The sequence below is a fragment of the Ambystoma mexicanum genome, chromosome 2p (genome assembly GCF_040938575.1).
Source record: "Ambystoma mexicanum isolate Mex_15411 chromosome 2p, UKY_AmexF1_1, whole genome shotgun sequence".
In the NCBI taxonomy this organism is placed as follows: Eukaryota; Metazoa; Chordata; class Amphibia; order Caudata; family Ambystomatidae; genus Ambystoma; species Ambystoma mexicanum.
The window spans coordinates 73,543,529-73,567,399 of record NC_090923.1 but is presented as its reverse complement, the minus strand read 5'-3'; the positions used below and the strand labels follow the sequence as shown (position 1 = coordinate 73,567,399).

General features: G+C 48.3%; 1 protein-coding gene across 2 annotated transcripts in view; it reads right to left on the bottom strand.

Annotated features, from left to right (window-relative positions):
- Window positions 1–21,553: 21,553 nt before the first annotated feature.
- Window positions 21,554–23,871, bottom strand: part of CCDC71 (coiled-coil domain containing 71) — a 120,500-nt gene continuing 118,182 nt past the window's right edge. For both annotated transcript variants that reach the window (XM_069643276.1, XM_069643278.1), the window contains exon 2: window positions 21,554–23,509. In XM_069643276.1, the coding sequence (XP_069499377.1) occupies window positions 22,207–23,448 (1,242 nt within the window). In that variant the 5' untranslated portion in view covers window positions 23,449–23,509 and the 3' untranslated portion in view covers window positions 21,554–22,206. The remainder of the gene's footprint in view (window positions 23,510–23,871) is intronic.

Sequence of the window (23,871 nt, the reverse complement as noted above, 5' to 3'; positions counted from 1 at the left end):
CAGTCTGCTAAGACGTCGAGAACCAGGTCTTTGTGTAATCACCACTCATACTCTACAGCTAATGGAAAGTCTCTGCTGAGTACGTCCGCCAGAAGATTGACGTCCCCGGAATGTGTTGTGACAGGAGGAACAACTTGTGTTTGAGAGCCCATTTCCATATGTTCTGTGACAGTTTGGATAGTCCTGGAGTGTGAGTGCCCGCTTGTTTCTTCAGGTAATACGTGGCCAGAGTACTGTCCGTGAGGACTAGGACCTTCTTCCACTGGATGTGTGTGGAATGCCTTCAGGGCCTTGAACACTGCTAGCAGTTCAGGTTTATGTAGTTGGTTGCTACTACTGGGGACCACACACTGTGCGCTGTCTGATGAAGGAGGTGAGCCCACCCTTTTGCACCCTGAGGGGTACAGGCTCCACCGCTCTGAAGTGTAGAGGTTTCTGTACCTCGGGTACCCCCGCTCTGAAGTGTAGAGGTTTCTGTACCTCGGCTCTGAGGGAGGGCGACCCCTGAAAGGGTGGATGAAGGGTGGGGGGATGGAAGCGGCAAGCCAATGCCCGCCCAAGCAATGGACAAAACCCACCGGTCTCCGTTGATTGTCTGCCACGCCTCCAGATGAGACGAGATTCGTCCTCCCACCAGAGTCTTGTACGACCGACCAGATGAACAAGTTTCTTCTTACCTGGCAACGTTCTTTCGACGGGATGTTCCTCCGACGTATTCCTCATCTTTGATAATACGTTTCCAGCTTGCTGGCCTCGGAAATGTTTTCTGTAGAGGGCGCTGCGCGTCGACGTCCGCCGAGTCGATGTCCCTCGACGGCCACCGTATCGGCGCTGACGTCGTCATGCCCATAAATAGCCACGTGCTGCGTCCGTTGCTCAGTTCCGTTTTGTAGCATAAGAAAAGTCATGCCTGAATTGGTTATTGACCTTGAAGGAGCGTAAGCAGCAACCACAAGGGAAGTATCACTGCGGGGATGGTTGGGAGGGGCGATAAGGAATACGTCGGAGGAACATCCCGTCGAAAGACCGTTACCAGGTAAGAAGTAACTTGTTCTTCGAAGGGATTGTGTCCTCCGACGTATTCCTCATCTTTGATAGACTCCCATAGCAGTGGCATGTAATTGGAGGTGGGAGTGAGAATGTTATGTATCCCTTTAGGGATGGACCGAATGTAATACGGCCTTGCCAAATCTGGTCTCTTGAGCAGTGGAGGAATCCGGATTGTAAAATTTTGTGAATCTATGTGCGGACGACCATGTGGCAGCCGCACATATGTCTCGGACGGGTACCCCTCTATGGAGAGCCGAAGAGGCTGCGATACCCCTGGTTGAATGAGCCCTGAGATTTTGGGGTGGCTCTTTCCCTGCCAGTTTGTAACATTCCAGGATGGCCAAAATAATCCACCTGGAGATGGTTTGTTTTGTTATTGGTAGTCCCAACTTGTGACCCGAGTATCCTACAAACAGTTGGTCTGCTTGCCTGATCCTACCCATTCTGCGGATGTAAAAGCTGAGAGCTCGCCCTGGGTCCAGCCTATGTAGCCTTTCCTCCTCTTCCCCCGGATGGGGAGGAGGGTAGAACGAAGGTAAGGTAATTTTCTGAGTAATATGAAATTCAGAAACCACCTTTGGGAGGAAATTAGGCTTCACCTGTAGGACAACTTTGTCCTTGTGGAAGATTGTATGTGGGGGTTTACAGGAGAGAGCTTGTAGCTCGCTCAACCTCCTAGCAGATGTTCGTGCTACCAATAGGATAGTTTGAAGCGTGAGAAATCTCAGCGTGCAAGAGTGAAGTGCCCATTAGGAGGTTTAAGACTAAATTTAAGTCCCATAAGGGAACTTGGAATGGTTTTGGAGTGTAAACATGAGTTAGTCCCTTGAGAAATTGTACCACTAGAGGAAGTTTGAAATATGATGGTTCCTCCGCAGTGCGCTTGAAGCTAGAAAGCGCTGCGAGAGAGCCTTTTACAGTGCCAAATTGAAGGCCTGAGTTTGCCAAGTAGAGTAGAAACGAGAACACCGTTGGTGTACCACATGAAAAAGGGTCGATATTCTCTTCCCTACACCAGCTGCAAAATTTGTTCCAACGGCAGCGGTATAAAGACTTTGTTGCCGGTCTTCTGGCCGAAAGCAACACCTCCATGACGTCATTAGGGAGATCCCAATCCTTGTACCTCACCCTTTCAGAAGCCAAGCGTGAAGGTTGAGGGTTCTGGTGTCTGGATGGAGAACCTGACCTCCCTTCGGCGAGAGAAGATTCTCTTTGAGTGGAAGACGGATTGGAGGACAGATGGACATATCTAGAAGGTCCGGGTACCATGTTCTCCTGGCCCAATCCGGGGCAATTAGGATCATGGTTTTCCGGAATCTTCTCAACCTCCTGATCATTTGAGGAATAACAGGGACTGGTGGGAACGCGTAAAGAAGTGGAAACTCCCAGTCCACTACGAACGCGTCTCCTAGAGCTCCTCTCAGGGGAAATTCCCTTGAACAGGACAGATCGCACTTCCTGTTGGTGCTTGTGGCGAACAGATCCACTTGAGGGGTTCCCCAAAGGGCGAAGATCTCGAAGGACTTCCTGAACTAGCTCCCACTCGTGGGAGACTGTGCTCTGCCTGCACAGAGCGTCTGCTGTCAAGTTCTTCTCTCCGGCTAGGTGGACTGCCGATAGAGAGATTCCTTCTTGGATTGCCCAAAACCAGAGCTGCATCGCCTCTCTGCACAGTGGCAGTGATCCTAGGCGTCCCCTTTTGTTGAGGCAGTGCATGGCCACCGTGTTGTCCGTCATTATCAGGACATTTCTCCCCTGTACTGATGGCAGGAAAGCTTTCAGCGCTAGTCTGATCGCTCTCAGCTCCAATACGTTGATGTGTAGTCTGGACTCCGATGGAGACCAACGACCGCTGATGGTCAAGTCGTTGGCATGGGCTCCCCACCCCGTGAGTGAGGCGTCTGACTACTGTCATCTCCGGCCATGGCTGCCAAAACAGTTCTCCTTTCAAGATGTTCCCTGGATAGGCCCACCATTGAAGGTAGCGGGCTACCTTGTCCGGAATCCGGAGGAGATCTGTCATTCTCCCTGAGAATTGCGACCACTGACCTCAGTGCCCATTGAAGAGATCTCATTCTCAGGCGAGCTTCTGGCACAAGGAAGATGTAGGATGCCATGAGGCCTAGACAACCTCAAAAAGTCGAAGGCTGGGAGATGTTGGGCATTTTGAAACTTGGTGACCATCTGTAGAATATCTTGAGCCCTCACCTCTGGTGGCGAGGCATTTCCCAGGGAAGTGTCCAGGACCGCTCCAATGAATTGGAGTCTCTGTGATGGTATCATCTGTGACTTCTTTAAGTTGAGGGAGAAGTCACAGTCTGTGAAGGAAGTGGCAGACATAATCTAGCTGTGCCTGGGCCTGTTCCGAAGATACAGCCCTGATCAGCCAATCGTCCAGGCAGGGGTAGACGTGGATGCCTTCCCCTCCTTAGACTCGCCGCCACTACCGACATCAGCTTGGTGAAGACCCTTGGGGCGGAGGTCAGCCCAAATGGCAGAACTCGAAATTGATAATGAGAGTCGCCAATTGCGAACCTCAGGTATTTCCTGTGTTAGAGATGGATTGGCACATGGAAATAAGCATCCTGAAGGTCCAGCGATACCAGCCAGTCCTGGAGCTGGAGGGCCTGAAGGATCTGAGAGAGAGTTACCATCTTGAAGTTGTCCTTCCTGAGGAACTTGTTCAATTCTCGTAAGTCCAGGATGGGTCTCAGTCCTCTGTCCTTCTTTGGTATGAGGAAGTAGGGGGGAGTACCAGCCCTTGTTCCTGTCCGCTACAGGTACAGGTTCTATGGCACCTTTCTCTAGCAGGTCTACAATTTCCTGCAAGAGGAGCGGATCTGGAACTTTTAGAGAGCTGTTCCCCGGTGGATGACTGAGGAATGTGTAGAAAGGGTAGGCAGTAACCCTGGGCAACTGTCTCCAATGCCCAAGCATCTGACGTTATAGCCTGCCATTCCGTCAGATGGTGAGTTAACCTGCCCCCTACAGGTGTTTTGTGTGGGAAGGCCTCAGAGTGGTTTGGGGGCGGCTGATGCAGATGCCGAGGGTAAAGAGGCACCTGCTGCGGTCTTAGTACTTTTGACCCGCCCACCTCGGGTGGATCTCCTTTGGCCTCTTTGAGCCGGCTGTCCTCTGCCTTTCCCGAATGCGGAATAATAGCAAAAGGACTTTCCTCTCCCAGAGGTTCCTGAGGGGCGAAAAGGAGTTTGGCGGATGGCAGCTCCTAAAGATTTTGCTGCTGCTTTAGAAGTCTGTAACTTTTCCAGACTGACATCAGCCTTTTTCCCGAATAATGAAGAGACGTCAAAGGGCATATTCAAAAGCCTGGCCTGTACATCTGGAGCAAAGCCCGACTTTCGCAACCACGCATGCCTGTGGATTGTTGTACTTTCCGCCATGGCCCTGCTGATACCGTCAGCGGAATCAATGCCAGTTTGAAGTGATTCGCACATGGTATCTTTGCCATCTTTAATAATGTTAAGGAAGGCTTCCTTTTCCTCTCCTTCGGGTATGCAGTCAGCCGCTGATGAATCACACTCCCATAGTGTGTGACTGAACCTGGCGAGCGTACAGGTGGCGTTGATGGACTTCAACGCCATACTACAGGCAGAGAAGATTTTCTTCGCCATAGAATCATACCTCTTGTCATCTCTATCCTGTGGGACAGCAGGGTAAGCGGTCCTACTGCTAGATGAAGTTGCCGCTTGAACCACCAGGCTCTCTGGGGTCGGGTGTTTTGATAAGTATTCAGGGTCAGCAGCCGCTACCCTATACTTGGCTGACAATCTTTTATTGACCGCAGGGATAACTTCAGGAGTTTCCCAATTAGATGCAATTTTCCTTTGTAAGGCTGCATGGAAGGGGACCACCGGGTGTTATGTCTGTTAGGTCATCCTGTTGAAAAACAGGTGGAGGCGCAGACCAACCCATAAATTCAATAATTCTTGCCATCAGGGTTCTATAGGGTGTTTCGGCATGTTCCCCTTGGTCTGGCTTAGCAAATTGCACTTCTGGGGAAGTGTCCAGCCCACTTGCCTCATGTAGTGACTCCTGTAGGTCCTTCAGCCTTCTTTCCTCAGAGGTGAAATCCTCTGAAATAGGCAGTGTGGTCCTCTGTAACCCAAATGTTTCCTGATCAGAATCTTCCCCCTCTTCATGAATTGAAGATAGTCCAGGGTACTCGGACCTCTGAAATGGTGTAAAACCCATCTCTAAGGCAGAAGGAGCCAAACTCGTCGTTATTGGGCGAGAAAACGTCGATGTTGTCGACGCCGATGTAACAGGATTCGAAGGCGCCAAAAAAACTGGATGGGGTCTCGAAGAACTAGAGAGGATCGGGATCCTACTCGAGGGCATTGACGACGGTCTCGGCGCCGTGCCGGAGGCCCTTGGAATCACCGTTGGCTGTGGAGTGGCCTTGGTCCTCTTTCATCAGCGTCGACGATGGCGTCGAGTGGATCAACCAATGCGTCGAGGAACCCTTCGACAACGGCGTCGATGGCGCCGCTCCGTGCGAAGGAATCTTCGACGAAGCCGAAGATTGTGCCTTCTTACCCGATGGCTCATGGCGCTCGCGGGTGGAATGTTTCGCCGGGTGCTGCGACTCGCGGCGTTTTGATTTTTTGGGTTTTTCACCCGGGGTATCACCCTCAGCTGTCTTCGAGGGGGTCAAGGCTGCGTTCTCGAAGACGCTTAACATTTTCTTTCTGAATTCCTCCCACTCAGCTTGAGAACTGTGTTTAGTGGGACAGGAGACCCTTTCTAGGGACAAAAGACGAAGAAGGGGACCTTCAACGTCTCTTTTTTGAGTGTCTTGATCTCAACGAATGGTGGGAGCTACTTCGAGATCTAGAATGGAATGTTTGGCGGCGAGGAGCCGAATGCCTCGACTCAGCCGAAGAAACTTTCGAGGAGGTTTTGACTGACTTACCTCTCAAGCTTCCCCTTGCGCTCCTTCAAGGCTTTCGCAGTCATGGACATGCAGTCCTCACACTCCGAACAATGGTGCTCGGATCCCAAGCACCACAAGCAGATCCTGTGTGTATCTGTTATCGACATTTTTTTACCGCAGTCTCGACATTTCTTGAAGCCGGATTGCTGCGTCGTCGCTTTCCGATGAAGAAGCCATCGAGAACGAGAAGGTATATTCGAGTAGATATAGTTAGTTATCCTGACTGAACTGAGCAACGACGTTCCGAAGCCCCACGAAGCGTGGAAAAACTGAACTGAGCAACAGACGCAGCGCGTGGCTATTTATGGGCACGATGACATCAGCGCCAATATGGTGGCCGTAGAGGGACATCGACTCGGCGGACGTCGACGCGCAGCGCCCTCTACAGAAAAAATGTCTAGAGGCCAGCAAGCTGGAAGCGTATTATCAAAGATAAGGAATACGTCGGAGGACACAATCCCTTCGAAATATCATTTGGATGACTTGTTGGCAGGAAGACTACCTGTCCCTGGCGAGGAGGCTGATGGGCGAGAGAAAAACCAACCACCTTGCTGTTGTTGCTTTTGGCGGGGCCCGCAAACCGGAGCTACAGTAAGGCGGGCAGAGCGATCCTGAAACCCGCCCTGAATCCAGAGAAGGACTGAGTCTGGGACCCTGACCGCTGTGTAAAAGGGGCCTTAGCAGGAACTTTCGCCAGGACCGATAAAGATTTGGCGGTTTGGGTACTCGCTTTAGTCTTTCAGAGTTCCCCGTATGTAGAAGATTAGAGCAATCCCTTGCCATCAAAAGAAAGTTCCAGTACTTTGTCTTGCACTTCCTTTGAGAACTTGGTCGTGTGGAGCCACGCCTGGCGGGCGATGTCAACCCAGACCATAAGGCCTCGAGCAGAGGTATCTATGTGGTGCGTCACAGCTTCCAGTAGATCCTGTGCCAACACTTTGGCGTCTGACAAATCGGCTTTATAGTCGTCTAGCCTATCCGCAGGAATACACTCCTGGAAATCGGCTAGCTTTTTTCCCCCCCCACAGCCTCAGATTGGCTGCTGCCAGGATGAGCTCAGTGTACGCTTTACTAAGTTGGACCGCCGAATTGGCAAAGACCTTCTTGCCCAAGGCGTCCAGAAACTTATCCACTTTGGAAAGGATTTGGGCCACTGGCGTGGAAAATGCAGAGGCTGGCTTGGACTGGAGGGTGGCTGCTGCCACCACCGTTGACGAAGAGAGCGGACAAGCCAACGAGGCCATATTCTCAGAGGTGTGAGGCTTGTACCGAGCGTCCATCCTCTTGTTGAGATGCAGACCGGTATGGAGTTTTTCCCCAGACCTTACAGGGCCTCGGCCAAGATGTCCTTCTGGAGGAACAGGCCGGTGGGCTCCTAAGGTAACGGGAATATCAAGCAGGGACATCATATACAGGACCCGGTTGTGGAATGCCGTAACCAAGCGGGGCTGCTCATCACTATCCTGATCCGCTTGAGGCTACTCCAGTGAAGCGGGAACAGAGGACTGGTCCACTGCGCTTAACGCCTCAGGTTTGTTTTAAGGTGTTATCCCCCTCTGCCGGTGTCTTCTCTATAGGGGGCAGAGGAGGGAGTGATGGTGGAGTTCCAACAGGACAAGGTGAAGGAGTTGGCACCACCAGGACCTGCGCAGGAACAGCCGGGGCAGAAGGTGGAACGGGAGGTTCAGGGTACATTTCCCTGAAAAAACCCTTGAAATACGCCCTCATGGGGTCAGAGTGCATGAGTGTCTGAAACTTCCCAAAAAGCACATCCTTAGACAAAGGTTTTGGCGCTGGAACAGGCAGAAGCCGCTCTTGAGGGGCATACCCCCATTAACGCAAGTAGGATGGTTGTCAGGAGGGCCCACCACTGGCCGGATCCACATAGATCAGTGGTACAGAACCAGGATGGAGCGAGGCTGTAGGAGGCAGCAGTGTTCGAGCACGGCAGTCAAATGAAGGGCGGAACGGGTTTTTGTTGCCCACATATCGTGGAAAAGGCTTCTCAGCCCCAAAGGAAATGCTCCCAGCACCAGAGGTCGTGAACGTTGGTGTAAGAGGTATCCAAAATGGCTGCTGGACCATGGAGGTTGGGGTGCCATTTTGTCGACACCCGAGGAGAACTGCGACAATTTCTCCACAGGAGAGACAGGGGACTTAAGTAACACTTTTGCCTTGAAACAAGGATCCTTGGCCAAGCCGGTGCTTGAAGTTCTGGTCCGTGACCGCCCTCTTTGCCACCTCGACCGAACCAGTACCACCACGACACTCAGCGTGGGACAGCTGTGGAACGTAGCTCACCGAAAAGTCCTTCAAAGGAGGATCCCTCGATTCTGTCAGTGCTGGATTTATCCCCAAAAGAGGAACCTCAGGGTTTAATCCGGTAAGAATAGCTCGCTCAAGAAGGGTCTCGAGCTGCGACAGTGTGGAAAACTCCAGAAATGGAGACCTCAAGGCATACCCTGGGGAAAGCTCCAGAAATCAAGAACTCAGGTCGAACCCCACTAACCAGAGTAACAGAAGAACTGGGCTGAGCTTTAGCACCCAAGCGGTCAACCTCAGATCAGTGTCTGGGTTTGGCAGGTCTGTTGCTGGAAACCTCAGACAACTCTGGTGTGCCTATTATTCCCTTTGTGGGGCACCTCAGGGGAACCCCTTGTGCCAGAGCTACACAAGCCCCTCCCGGTCCTGGAATACCCTGGGAAGGAGTCCCCAGGGCCGGGGCACCCTAAAAAGTAAATAACTTACCAGGCGTTTCTTCTTTTCGTCGATGAAGAGCTTGAAATGAGGTAGAGGAACACGCTGAAACACTTCCTTCCACCGAAGAAGACGCTGGAGTGCCTGGACGGTGAGGGAATTGCAATAGAAGCACGAGTCCCAGCGATGCTCCGGGCCTAGACACTCCAAGCAGAGAGTGGGTATCCACCCTCACAAAACGACATTTGCATGAAGAGCAGTACACAAATCCCAGACGCTGCGGCATAGACAGAGGACTAGATGACCGTGGAACCGGAGCAGGAAGGAAAGACAAAAGGGAATAAAAGTAAAACTTCATGGTGATGCTAGTGCGTCCAGCCCCAACCGCACAGAGAAAAGGACTGAAGGGCGATGCGTGGGGCAGAGCTCAGGAGGGTGGAGTTACAGCCAAGTGCAGTACCCAGTGTAAAAATAAAAAAACAAAAATCAATGTTGATGCTTTACAAAAGTGCTCCCATCCCAAAGGACGGAATGTTTCACAAGTATGGAGGAAAGGGGACGGGACGTAGGAGTAAATGTTTCTCCACCGGGGGCGGGGGGAGGGGTTCACAGCCTGTGTCTGTGAAGGTGTCAGTAAAGAAGGGGCGGTGCGCCTTTAAGTAAAGGGATAGCCTCGCTGGCAGGTGGCTTCTTTAAAATATCCCCCACAAAGTCAGTCATGCACCACTTCCTGCATAGCTATTTGGAAATGTTCTGCTGCCTTCTTCGGAATGGCATTAAATGCCATCTGGTCATCTATGGGAGATGCCTGGTGCTGAGGTGGGGTGATCCATGCATATAATGTCAGGATCTGGGGTATTGGTAAGTGAAAACCAAGGTGGGTTATCCACCGGTGGTTCATCTGCCCAGTCAGGAGCCTGGTCAATGTGATCCTCAAAAGGATCATCCTCTTGTAAAAAGGGGGTCTTGAGGAACTTCCTCCCGATCTGTCAGGTCAAAGACCTCATGAAGAGGCCAGGAGGTCCTTTCTAATTTAGTGACTAAAGGGTAAAGCTCCTCTTCACTGGGCCTATTGGGCGTGGTAAATGTTTCTGAGAAGTCTACAAACTTTGCAAGCCTATCCCTGGTCCATAATGAGGTCCCAGAGGGGGGGGGGGGGGGAGGCGAAGAGCTCCTCCTGTGGATCTACCTGCCTAGAATTTCAAGCTTTATCTGAGAGTGTTTTAGATAAGGATTTAGGGCTCTCAAAGTAGTCTTCTTGTCGGTCCCAACCTGAGGACGTGTCTTTTGACCTATGCTTAGTCTTATTGGCCGGCGAAACAATCTTTACGAGAGTGTACGTTTGGCGGGAGGGGAATCGGGTGTTCAAGCAAATTCACCATCATTTTCGATGCAGCCGGAACCTTAGGTGTCTGCGCGCTCTTAGGAGGAATCTCGACAGCCCTCTGACATTTGGTGCCTACGCCCTTATCTGCGGAATGCCCGGATGCATGCCGCTTACGGGGGTTGTGGTGCGGGCTGCCGAACATGTGGATTGGCGGGTGCCGCCGAGGAACTCGACGTACCCGCTGGCACCTTAAACAGCCCTGACAAAACCATCAAGACGGTACTGGGGTTTGTGTGCTTACTCTTATGTGTAGCAAGTTTGTCCCTGTCGCCGGGATGTACATTTCCCCATAGCAGAATCATTGTCCCACCTGACTGGGAATGCACGATTCGGTGCATAACCGCTCCAATGAAAGGTCAATGGCATCCGTATCGGAGCCACGGCCGTCGCTCAACTCCTCGTCACTCACGGTGCCTGTGGCGGCGGGGAGCTACCATCAGCATGCATCATGGCGTAGGCCGCCCACCGTTTCACTCGACGCTCCTAGGACACAAGAGCTGACAAGACCAGCAGGACGCCTCGGGGTGATCGTGAGGCAGACACTTATAGCACCTCAGGTGCGTGCCTTTCCAAGGTTACTTGCCTTTACAAGAAGGGCAAAATTTAAAGGGTGTCCTGTCCATACCTCAGGTGTATTATAGCAACGGCAAAACCAAAGAGGCAAAGATAGGGGAAAGGGAAATACATTCTTTAAAGAAATGGAAACCCCTGGACCCCACTCTTCCTACTGTATAGGCCGGCTGAAGGCCCGGCCAGGCGGTCGACAGCGTCAATGGAGCACCAGCCGTCAAAGTCCAGAGATGCCTTCCAAGGCATTCGGCAGTGATTAAGAGGTAGTCGTCGATGAGGCGACAAATATAAATAAACGACTGGAGGTCGTGGGAAAGAATATATTTTTTTGTAATATGCAAGAGCTTTGCATAAGGCGACCAGCTAGCTCGGCGGAAAAAAACAATCCGAGGGACCTCGACGCTTGAGGGATTTCGGGTACACTACACATCACGTTAGGGATAGTGTACAGGCAGGCCCATGTCGACGTCACCTTTCGATCCTCGAAAGACTAGATGCACTACTCTGGCAGTTAACACTAGATGTCCGACTATATGCACAGCATGGGATTCTAAGCAGATTCACAAGCATCAGAGATTATATATGCGCAACTTATGGGTCAAATTTTAACAGTCTAGTTTATTATGGGGGTATAATTATTCTCACAGTTTAGCAACATAGGGAAACGTTGTACTGAGAAACACAATTAGACAGTCCAAATTTGGTAGGCAGACTTTCACAGAAAATGCAGATTTCTTCGGAGCAAACTTTCCTAATGTCTCTGTGGATTTTGACAACCTGATGAAATATTAAGTTACATAAAATGAAGTAATTCACACATACAATTCTTATCATAAACAGATACTTAGTGGGATACATAACCAATTAGATTGTGTTTAGGTCTAGGAGTTTAATAGAGTTGTACTCCAATAACAAACGTTATCGGAACTCAATTTAGCATGAACTACTACATATTGAAATAGAAATTGTACTTGCATGATATGATGCCTGTTAACCCTCCATGTCACTACTTCTATATCACTTTCGTCAGATAACTGCATTTTTAATTATTAATTCTCTTTTCTCTTCAAAGGGCGCACACACTACTTCGACATGCAGAAATGTTCCTGTTGACACTTAAAATAGTCAAAGACCTTTGGACACTTAAAAATATCAACTGCAGAGTGGGATGTTAGGTCAGAGCTTTTATACTGTGCCAAACCACCACCAAGGTGGTATCAGGGAACCTTGTCTTGTCTGTGTGCGGGTGTATTGTTGCCGCACCAGGGATTCCAAGTCCGACCTGTGATAAAAAGCTGATCGAGGGAGCTTGGGAGGAGGCCTGTGCAGTTAAAAAGTAGAAGGGTAGGCGTAAGGCATCAGAGTGGAGCGTGTGGAGTCATTCCTGTTGCACCCAAGCCCTCTATAAATGTGGTTTTGAACTAACAGTGATGGATTTGAAGTGTAATCAATACACATGAAGGAAGATTATTCTTCTGTCCACCCTCTCCCCAAGGGAAGACTGCATTGGGTATGAATGTTATTTCGGAGATGTGCTGAAGAGGCATTGCTAAGCAACGAAAACATACGGCGCAGAAAATTCCTTCCTTCCTAAAACTATTAACTATGGACGCTAGTTTGCCCTTTGCCCCAGCCTTGCATATACACAGCCAGTACATTTTAAAACATCTTAAACAAAACGCTGTTGACATCAAAAACCGGAAAGGGGTGAATATGGCAGGCAAGTTTATTACATTTTTCAGTCTACCCTTCTAAATATAAATTCAGGCACTGTTTGCAGCTCTGTTTATATTGTGTCACTATACATCCAAGTTGGAAAAATTACTTACGAGTCCTATGGATTCTTATCCCAGATTCTTCATAGTGATAGATCGCTATACAGCATCAGCTGCTCTGAATTATTTTCAACATAGGGCGTAGTGCCACCAATATCTTTGACTCCTCCCCTCCATCATACTGCTGAGCCACTCCAACAACATACAGGACGTTGATCGCTGTATTAAAAAGGAATGCACCATGTTACCTTACCTCAATTCCCCACCTTTTTCGCCCGGCACTCTCGCTGACTCTGGCCCCCATCTACAGTCACCTGGCCCAGTCTCCCTTTTTGTCTCAGAGTGGCCTGACCGCACCTTTTCTCTCCTGGCTGCCAGTGCCAAGATTCTCCGCCTTGTCGACTTCAATATTCACCTCAACTCCCCTGATGCAACCTCGGGACTCTTCTGCAACCTCTGACACTCGTCCCCTCTCCATTCTTCCCTCTGGCCCGAAACACTCAGCCAGACACACCTTTGATGCTCTGATCTCTGCCGACATCCCCATCTCCAACCCTCTCATTACTCCTCTCTTGGTCGGATTCCACTCTCCTGTCCTCTCGGTCCCCCGGCTAAGCCGCCACCTGCACTGCCAGTCTGCTCCTTCATTGAACCTATGAAGCAAGTATCAGTTGCTACTTTTGCCGCCACCTTCATTTGCCCCCCCCCCCCACCTTTTCTCTCGCATTACGAGGAGGTTACTAGACAAGTCCGCTCTATGAAAGTCTATTCCAAACATGTGCGCCCCTGCTCCTCTAGAACCATCAAGGACACCATTATCTCCCTTGTTCCAGCCTTGGCTGATTTCTGCAATCACTCCTTTTGCCACTGGATCCTTCTCCTCACTCCTCAAGCACTCACTTGTACATCCTCTCCTCAAAAAGCCTTCCGCCGATCCCTTCTGTCTGGCTAACTATTGTCTCATCTCCATTAACCGCCTTCCTGGCTAAACTCTTGGAGAAGATGGCCATCTTATCCATCATACTGAATCTGGTGGCTGCCTCCACGTTCACCAGCCTGGCTTCAGAGCTGCCTGAAGAACGGAAACTGCACCTCTGAAAACATGAGAAGCCTTGCTTTCTAACGCTGGCTCCAACTCTCCTTCCGTTGTCATCCTAATGGACCTTTCCTCTGCCTTTGATAACGGTCAATCATGCCACCCATTTAAACCAGCTCCGATACCCTTGGCATCACTGACCTGGCTCTGGATTGGTTGACCTCCCTCCATGTCCAACCTTCCCAGGTTCTACTGGGCCCTTTGCTCTCCTGCATTTCACTCTCCACCTGCGGTTTCCTTCAGGGCTCTATCCTCTCAACTTACCTTTACATCAACCTGGCCCATCTAGCCCATGTGATCTCCACCTTCTCTCCTAACTTCCAGCATTATGCAGATGGCAAGCAGCTCTCCTTCAAGCTTCCCTTCTCTGCCTCCTCCTCTCATTACTGACTGCTTTGAAGGCATGGTGCACTGCTAACAATCACTGCTTTAATGCCAGTAAGACAGAGATCCTGCTTAATGGGACCCCTTCTCCCTCCTTCCCTCCCATAGTCTGGCCACCCTCACTGGGCCTCCTCCTCTCACCCTCCTGCGGGCAAAAGAAACATGGTGTCATCTTTGACTCCTCCTCTCCACACATCACAGACCTTATCAAGAAGGCCCATTTTCAGCTGCACCGCCCCTCAGAGGCATTCTCCCTTTCTTCACCTTCCCCCAGAAACTCAATAGAGCTCTGGTCCGCTCCAGGCTGGACTACTGCAACAGCCTCTTCCTCAATCTGCCCAACTCCTCCCTTCAACTAATCCAGAATAGGACTGCAAGACTCCTCCTTGGCCTGAAGCCCAGAGATTGCGTCTCTCCAGATCTAAAATCTCTCCCTTGGCTCCTGGTTGCTGCAAGGATCAAGTTCAAGACCCTCTGTGGGGCTGGAACCCTGCTTCATTTAACTCTCCCTAAATACCTTCCTGCTAGTATCCTTTGGCTTTCTAGCTCCTACTCTCTGCAGATAAGACGCTTTGCTAAGCAGCAAGTGGGAGGTGGAGGTCTCGCCTCCACAGGTACCTCCCTCTGGAATGGCCTTCCTGCCCCCTCAGATTTGAGCTGGATCTCAGACTTTCCTTTTCTCTTCCTCCCCTGCTAATCTCTGTCTGCCGCTTGACTGGCTGCCAGGTTCCTTCAGATGTTTACAGGGCACCAGGCCATTATCTTACAGTCCAACCGTGCACTTGGTCTCCAATTCCTCCCCCAACATGCATGTGCCCTTCTGGACCCCTTCCCCTGCACTAGCTGGCTGGGCCTTCACCCCTTGAGCTCTTCTAGCCCCCTCGCTTGCTCTTGCACGTGGACCTTCCTTCCCCTGCACACTCTGCATTCCCCTGGCTCTGTCCACCTGGCCTCCTGTGACACTATTATCCCACGGGACCCTCCGGCCTGCAACCCCCCCTTTACGCTCTCATCCGCACTACTTGATACTGCACTTGCAAAATCTGAATGTCACAAGGCCCAGTAGAACCGTGTCATCTCGGTTTCCCGCCACCTTGAAACACACTGTGTATAGGCACATTATAAATACCCAATAAATAAAATGGGAAAGGCAATCAAAACAAACCATTAAATGTTTGCTTACCTTTTTCTTCACTTGTATATTTCTTAATCTTTGAAATTAGCCCAAAGAAACTGGACAGCCAGGCAACCAATTGTCACTGTCCCAACGTAGCATTGTGCTCCTCAGTCGGGACATAGAAGCGTGACCACAGAATGCAATGGAGAACATGAACTTCCAAGCCATGTAGGCTGGGAGGACGATGAGGAATATATGGCAAAAGAATTCATTGAAAAAACATAACCGTAAGTCATTTTTACTTCAATGGATTGCTTTCTCACACATACCTCATAATGAGACTCCCAGAACAATGTCCAAGCTGGTGGAAGGTTGGAAGTTGCACCAAGAAACCCTGGAGGACCACCCCACCAAAGTCTACATCAGCCCCTTGGGCAATGTCTAGGCTGCAAGGCTCGGCAAACGTATGCAAAGAGGGCCACGTTGCCGCATGGCAGATGTCTCTACCTAGGACTCTTCACAGGAATGCTGTGTAGGCTGCGACCACTCTGGGAGAATGTGCCCCAATACCAGCTGGTACCTACTTACCTGTGTTCAGATAACATTCAGAAATCCATAGCACTATCCAACGAGATTTGTTAACCCCCCCCCCTCGCCCCAGTATGGATTGCAAAACCGTAATTAACTGGTCATCCTTCCTGAATGATTCTGATCTAGCAAGGTAGAAACTCTGCACCCTCTTGGGATCCAAGCTGTAGAGCATCTCCTTGTCATTAGAATGATGGGCATGAGGGTAAACGCTGGAAGACTAATGCTCTGGCAAAGATACAATTCTGATACCACTTTTGATCAAAGATAAAACTTCAGGGTGGGGGACCTTACACGGGAGTGCCTGCAATTCACTGAAGATTCTTGCGGACTTGATTGCCACCAAAAAAGCAGTCTTCAATGTGGCAAGTCCGAAGGGAGCTGAATGCAATGCCTCCAATGGAGCCGCCATCAGGAAGGTGAGAAGCAAATTCAAATCCCAATAAGGGAAAATAAAAGGCGAGGGAGGAAAAGAATAACCAGGCACTCAGTAAAGAATGAACCTTACACTGGAGTCCTTTTGGGAGAAAAAAATAAATAGAAGAGCAGCCAGATATGCTGTGCCCACTTGTAGGTCTAATTTGGCCATGGTCAACAGAAACCCCATCACCGAGGAAGTGGGACACGACATGGGATCCACTCCCTTCGCCTTGCATCAAGTCACAAACATTCTCTGTCTGCATGCGTACAGCGACCAAGTGAACGGTCTACACGCAGCCAACAGCATCTCCTCGTTGAGGTCCCAGTCCCCGTACCTCAGCCTCTCAAGAGCTAAGCATGCAGGTTGAGAGCGTCCGGTGTAGGCTGAAGCACATTGCCTCCTGACTGACAAGAGGTCTGGCCTCCGAGGAAGCCGCAGAGGTGGGCATACAGCCAGTTCCAGATCTGGCTACCATGTCCTCAACCAGTCTGGGGCCATCAGAACCAGGTGTGCCCTGAAGCTAGACACCCACCTGAGAACCCAAGGGATGACCAGTAGTGGTGGGAATGTAAAATAGACGTGGAAGACCCACTACCCCAGAAAAGCGGTCCCAAATTACCCCGTACAGGGAAATTGCCTCCAACAGAACTGCTTGCATTTGGTGTTGTCTATTGGTGAAAACAGGTCCACTGTCGGGGTGCCCCACAGGGTAAAGATCTCTAATGAACTCCAGGCACAGCTCACACATATTATAATTGGTTATTTATAACCAATTAATACCCAGAGGTTTCTAAGCCCAACCCGGGGATCGAACCTGTGTTGCTACACGTGGTCTTGCTTCCAAGGCGAGCACATTTTCCCTGAGCTATCTTCCCAAGACCCGTGGGAGAACGAGCTCTCCCCATTCAGATGTTCCGCCAACCCATTATTCTCCCCCGTCAGATGAGCTGCAGATCTCACCGCCCATGCTTGTTGAGGTAGTGCACATCACGGCTCCCTATTGACAGGTTTCCCCTGCAGAGAAGGAGCAAAAGCACAAATGCCGTTGGCGCTAGTCTGACTGCTCTCGCAGTTCCAGCAGATTGATGTGGTAACCTCTCTTTCTGAGACCAATGGCCACTCATCTGGCGAGAGTCACAATGAGCTCCCTAGCCCTCCAGAGAGGTGACCGTGACAACCTGTCCCTCCAGTCATGGCGCCCAGAAAGTTTCTGCTGCCAACACGTTCTCCCTACCACTCCACCAGGTCAGGACGTTCGACCACAGACAAACACCTGGAGCGCATCTGACATCTCGTTGAAATACTGTGACCACTGGCTCCTGAGAAGCCACTGAAGGGATCTCATCCATAGCCTCGCCTGAGGTACCAGGAAAATACAGGTTGCCAAGTCCCAGCAGGTGCAGGAATGCCGATGCCGGAAGACTGCTGGAATTCTGAAAGAGATAGACCAATTGCACCATGTTGGTGACACTAATCAGAGGGGGGGGGGAGGCGGTGGATAGAGGGGGCGGTGCCAGCAGGGGTACCGGGCGGCCTTCCCAGGTATCCACGGTAATACGTGTCCCCAGTGACAAACCGTAGGAATCACCTCAGGTTCCAGTGGATAGGCACATGAAAATGTAACGTCATTTTGAATGTGTCCAAATCCTTAAGGTCCAGAATGGGACAGAGACCTCCCCCTTTCTTGGAGACCAGTAAGCATCAGAAGTACCAACTTTCTCGGCTGCACTTTCTCTACTGCTCCCTTCAAAAGAACAGCCTACAGCTCTTCCTGTAGCTTCCATTCCAGCTATCGTATTTGGAGGTCCACCCGGTGGTCTCTTCAAAAATGTTAGGCAGTAGCACCACTATCAACTGAAGGACTCTGGCAGCAACTTTCCTCGTATTTGAGACTCCCCCTCCAACCAGGAAAGTAATGGGGGGTTGGAGGGGAAATTGAGACCTCAGGTTTCTGAGGCGCCATTCACACAAAAGCAGTAGTCTACTTTCTCTGCCCTCCTCTAACCTGGCCGTGGGAACCTACATTGCCCCTACTTGGCCTGGGACGATTGCACCCTTCTAGGAAAGGGGAAAGGAAGAGTATGTCCGGTAAGCCTGTCCTCTGGACCTAAAGATAGAATTTTGTTGTGGAGGCTACTGCTGCACAGCTAATCCTAGGGATTTTAATCCTAGGGATTTTGCTGTAACCTTAGAGTTCTTGAATTTGAGGGACTCATTGGCTTTGGGGACAAATAGATGTTCTCTGACAAAGGCAAGATCCAGCAGCTTTGACTGAATATGCAGGTGAAAAACCTGAGCCCCTCAGATAAGCAGACATGTGCAGGACCGTTGAGGTGACTATGGCACGACTTATCCAGTCTGCTGCATCCAAACCCTGCTGGAGGGCTTGACAGGCCATTTCCTTTCCATCAGCAACTATCGCAAGGAAACCATTCTTTATCTCTCCCTACAGGAGGTGATCCGGTGCTCCAGAGGATTTTGAAAGGGAGGTTACTTCTTGCCGGCTTCTACTTGTGAGCTCCGCCAGTGTACAGAAGGCCATGACCGGGTGCGCTATGGCAGCATTGAATGGTAAAGCCCACTCAGTCTGCCGCGGTCAGGTCCCAATGTAGATAGTTTATTAGAAGCTTTATTAATATTATGTTATTAATTTAAGGTTTTATGTAAAATAATTGTCCATTTCGTTTTTGGATTGGTTTGGGCCTTAACCTTTATTTGCAGAGTGCAGAAGGGACCCCAAGCCAAGATGGAGGGCAGAGGCAGGCGTGTTGATTGTCTTTCTGCCACCCAATGGTCAAATCTCAACATTCTAAACTGCCTTTCATTTGTTAAGACTTCAGAGCAGGTCATGTTTTTGTTTTGGGCATATAATCTCTTAGGACAAAATAATTATTTTGTGAAGACAGTTCATCTGGGTCAGACTGCAGCTCTTAAGAAGAGGACCGCATTACAGCAAAGAAGATATCCAGAAAAAGTCTTCACCTTCAGATATAAAAGCTAAGTATTCATAATGGTGTTTTAACACTTCATGGCTTTCATGTAAATATTAATTCATCAAGCTTCTTGACTTTTAAAATGACTTTTCTCCAGGGGTTTTGGGGTGAATGACTTAACTTGTTTTTATTTCAAAACTGAAAACAAAATATGTTTACTGTGAAAACAACGTGCGTGTGAACTTATTTTTCCTAACATTCTTTTGCTTACCTTGTTAGTACGTCGACTGCTGCAAAAGCGTCACGCTCGCTCTTCGTTTGTTGTGATGAGGAGATTTCTTCCGCGGTTTCCATTCTGCTTCGCAATCGTAAAGGTGAGAGAGGGAGATTCTTTGCGGGTGTCATTCCGGAATAAGGTAAGCCAACGAGTTTGTTTTGATAACTTCAGTGTTTTTTCTTCGGTTTCTATTACGCGGTAAACGTGTAAAGACTAAAGCTCAACGTTCATAAAGGGCAACATTGCCAGAGTCAGCACAAGCTAATATTTTTTACACATTTGACTTGAAAACAACATACAATGAAAGTGTTATTCACTTAAAACTATAATTGCTTCATTTGCTGAGTTATATTGCTACAAGGAGTTTGCACATGTGAGTTATAAGTTATAAAGGTTGAAGAATTTATTAAAAACAAGTCCTTTACAGAGGTCCATTTGAATTCTCTAAAAGAAAGTTCTTCATTATCATTTTGAACTGAAGACTATAGTGTTAAAGGAGTTTCAATGTGCTAAAAGATATGGAACTCTTTCTGTGGTGACTTTTGGCATACTTTATCCATTCTTAAAGTTCCGTATGGAAAATTACATTTAAGAATTCTTGAACTTTCACAAAAAAGAGACAAGGAAAGATTTTTGTGAGTTTTAATCCTGTGAATTCTTGTATGCTGTATCCCAAAAACTCAAGAAAACACATGGAGTCAAAAAACGTGCATGTTTTGAGATGGTGCAATTTCTTTGCAAAAACTCAAGTGCAACATCAGAATTGATTGTTAGTGTTCATCCAAACGTATTTACATTCTGAGAACTATTTTCCTCTGAGCATAAGCAGAGGAATTTTCAGGTAAAAAGTATTATGTTTACTTAAATAATATTGTTTAAGAAAGTTAAGAGATGCATTGAATGTTGTATTACTTATCATCTAGGCAGAGACCGGATGAAGATTGAGGATCCAGTGTTTGAGTTTGAGTTTGTTGTTTTATCCACTTTCCCCTTTCCCCCCAGGGTGTCTCTAACTTAACTGTTTATTCCAGTTGAGAGCACAACATCTTAGCGGGAATGTGGGGCACAGCAGCTCCTGCGTTGGATAGAAGTGTGGTCATGATAGCCGCCCATGGTTGAGTATGTCGGTAAGGTTGTACTGTAATGCCAGATCGTACTGTGACAACAGCTCAGTCGGCGCACTAAAGTAACTTCAGTGAGCCAATCGAGCTGGTGCCACAGTACAGTACGACCTTCTTGACAGCCTTGCGATACGGGGTGTTTGGGTGCACGTAGGGAGTTGCACTGTGGAAATTTGCCATCTGGAGACAGCCAGTCAACTGGCATTGTGAAGGCCCTCCACCAGTTGCAGTAACCCATCCTGGTCTGCCATAAAAATCAGTCAATGGATCTAAGCAGAGCGCACCCTTCACTGCCTTCAGATTCAACGGCAGATCACACTTTGCTCTGTACCATGGCCGACACCAAGGCATCTCTCACAGATAGTGTGCTGGTCAGTGAGGGACAGAGTTTCAGTCCTTACAGCGTTTAAAACCAGATGGTTTAGGCCTGAAATACTGTACATGTATGAATTTGTTAGAATCAAATCAACAAGCACGTTCCGAGTAGCGTGCTGAGCACGCAGAGAAGGAAACCTTTTTTTTAAAAAAAGGGGGGCTTTAGTACATTCCTTGCAGTGATCAGAGTCGTGTCAGTTGAGGAGTGGAGTGGCACAGCTTTATGAGGGGAATGTCGACATCGAGCGCCACTACGTCCAGATGAAAAGATTTGAGCAACGGACACGGGATAGCCATCTAGGAATCTGTGGGAGAATGAAATCCATTGAAAGAGTGCCACACGATGGCCTAGTTTGAAAGATCATCAACGCAGACGCAAGTTTCCAAAATGTGAAACTTAAGAATGCTCATTGCACTGAAAAGAAATATATATATTTACACCAATCATTTGAATGCACGTTCGGTGATTAAAAGGAGGTTTACAAAAAGTATTTTTCCATAGTCTGCCAAAAGAAAACCCACGGCATCACAGGCTAGTCTAAGGAACACAACTCAATAGCTCTGCAAGCTGTCAAAAGTAGTGCATCCCAGAGACATAAAATCAACCAAATAAAATAAGTCTCTCTAACCCATGGAAGCATTCAATGACCATTGAAGCTAAAAGATGTTTAACATGGTAAAGTCATAAAAGCCTATGATGGTTAAAAACAGAACGGGGGAAAAAGAAAAAGGATAAGCAATTCCCCCAAACAAAAGTACATTATAACAACCTCAGAGGATTTAGAAAAAGTTAAGAAGGTTGCATTGATGCCATTTCAGTAGTTTCATTTATTTTTCTGGGGAGGGAAAAGAAAAAAATTAAAAGCATTTTTTCCAGACACAACCTCAAAGAGGACAAACCAAAAAATTTGAATTCTGGTGAATAAACTCTGGTTCTTTTCAACCACAAGTTTAGTTCGACCAAATGACACTTTACTGAATCCCAAGGAATAATTAAGATTGACGCACAATGAACTATGTTCAAAGGCTGCAAAGTCTTCATTCGATAAAAAATGTTTACGAAAAAAAAAAATATTCTATATGCACAAATTTGAAAAGGAGTATCACAGTGCATCCACATTAGAATAGCCATCCGTTCAACTATTGCACACAAAGTACACATTGCCATGTTTCGAAAAACAGTGCACAATGTCCAAAAAGCTACTACTGAGAGACACGTTATTGGAATCCATAGCCTTCCATTATTCTTTCCAGACATGGCGTTGTGCCCCTGCAGTTCAAGTCAAGTGTGTACTATAAGATGTTATCAATAACTGCCCGTAGATCTCAAGCCAGTTATAAGTATCCAGAAAGTCAACCATCACTGGGCACATGGACTAGTCATTTTATCCCTGCTCCACGCACTGGCTAACTACATTTAGTTTTGACTTTTTTTTTTGAAGAAACAAAAATTTGATGTTTTCAAGGGACAGTTAATGGCAATGGATGGATCCTGATCACAGGGGACAAGTTAACCTGAAGGATCCGTTGTGCTCGCCTCCTCAATTCGTCATCTGAAGTGCTTCGATCCACCTTAACAACCCTTAATTTCAGTAGATTTACTTGGCTTGGACTCAGTTTTGGGGTTTTGTGCACCACAGTTAAGCTCTTTGATTTCTTCTTCAGTGGCACATGCTGAGCCTCTGCTACCAGTTTCCTCCTTTTCCCCAACTGGCTGTTATTCTTGTCTTTCTGTTGGATTTTACCACTGGGGTCTACCTTGGGTTTACTTTTAGGACCTTTAGACTGAGCTCCAACACTCAGCCTTTGAGACGAAATACTCAAGAGACGACCGTTCAGGATTCCTGAAGCTTTGCAGGCATTATTCTCCTTCAACACACGTCCATTGGGCCCCTTTAGTACACGTCCATTGGGCCCCTTAAGCACAGCACCATTCAGTCGTTTTGCAGCTATGATGAGAGAGGCTGGGGCCTTCTTGATAAAATACTTAAGCCCTTTAGGCGTTTTCTGCCTCGATACAATCTTCGTGTTCTTTCCTGTAGGGGTGTGCTTGGTTGAACCAGATAGCATAAGGCGCTTTATCTCGGATGGTGGAATCCCCAGGGAACTCCTTTTGCATTTTGCTTTCAAAGATGCTGCTGTAGCTTTCAGTGGAACTAAAGCTTCAAGGACAACAGACAGTCTCACTGCTGGGTAGACTCCAGGAAAAAGATGTGCAGGAAAACCCACTGCTGATGCTTTTGTTGTGTCTGATTCAGTCGGTTTTAATGGTCTCAACAATAGGTGAGTGGAATTACCTCGTGAAACAGATTTGGTATAAACTTTAGATGAGTTTACTGAAATACCCACAGGTGCATGAGATAGCTTGGAGGCGGAGGAGCTTTTTAAAGTAGCTTTAGAAGAAACAGATACAGCAGCAGTCATTTTGGAATTATTTTGTGGCCAATTACCTGTCTGAGGGGGCGTATCAGCTGTACAGGAATTGTAGCCATACACATCCTTACTCCTTAAAATGGTTGGTTGAAATCCTTCATCCCTGAGACCCTGCAGAAAGGCCACCAGCTGTGTCTCGGTGTCTGTAAGGTCTTTGGACATTGGGTTAAAGACCCGGAGAGCCTCCTCCAATGCCTTCTTTCCCACAGAAGAGATTCTCGACCAAGAATGGACAGCTTTTTCTTCAACATGGCCCACATCAACATTCATGGCATTGGGCTTCGAGTAGCTTCCACAAGATCCAAATTTATCTGAAAACAGCACCGGACACCTCAAAGAAAAAGGAAAAAACATGTCAATATTAAACAACATGTCTATTGAGATCTGAAACACGATAAAGCAATCATTTTGCAGTAGCCATTGGTCTCTATGCGAGAAACGTTTGCAGTGTTTTTGTGACAAATCAAAAGGGACCAGTGACTATTTATGCAGCTTGAAATATTTATCTGTGCGCTTATGGTGTTGCTTAGTACCAGAAAAAGGATGAACACAGTCAGTCCATTTGGCTCGTTAAAGTCCATGATGTAACATATTATGGTTAGTGGGGGATCACAGCACACAGTTAGAAAAGCAGCATCAGGACGCAACATTACTATTTTGCGAGAAGTTAACTGAAAAGACCACGAGCGGCCT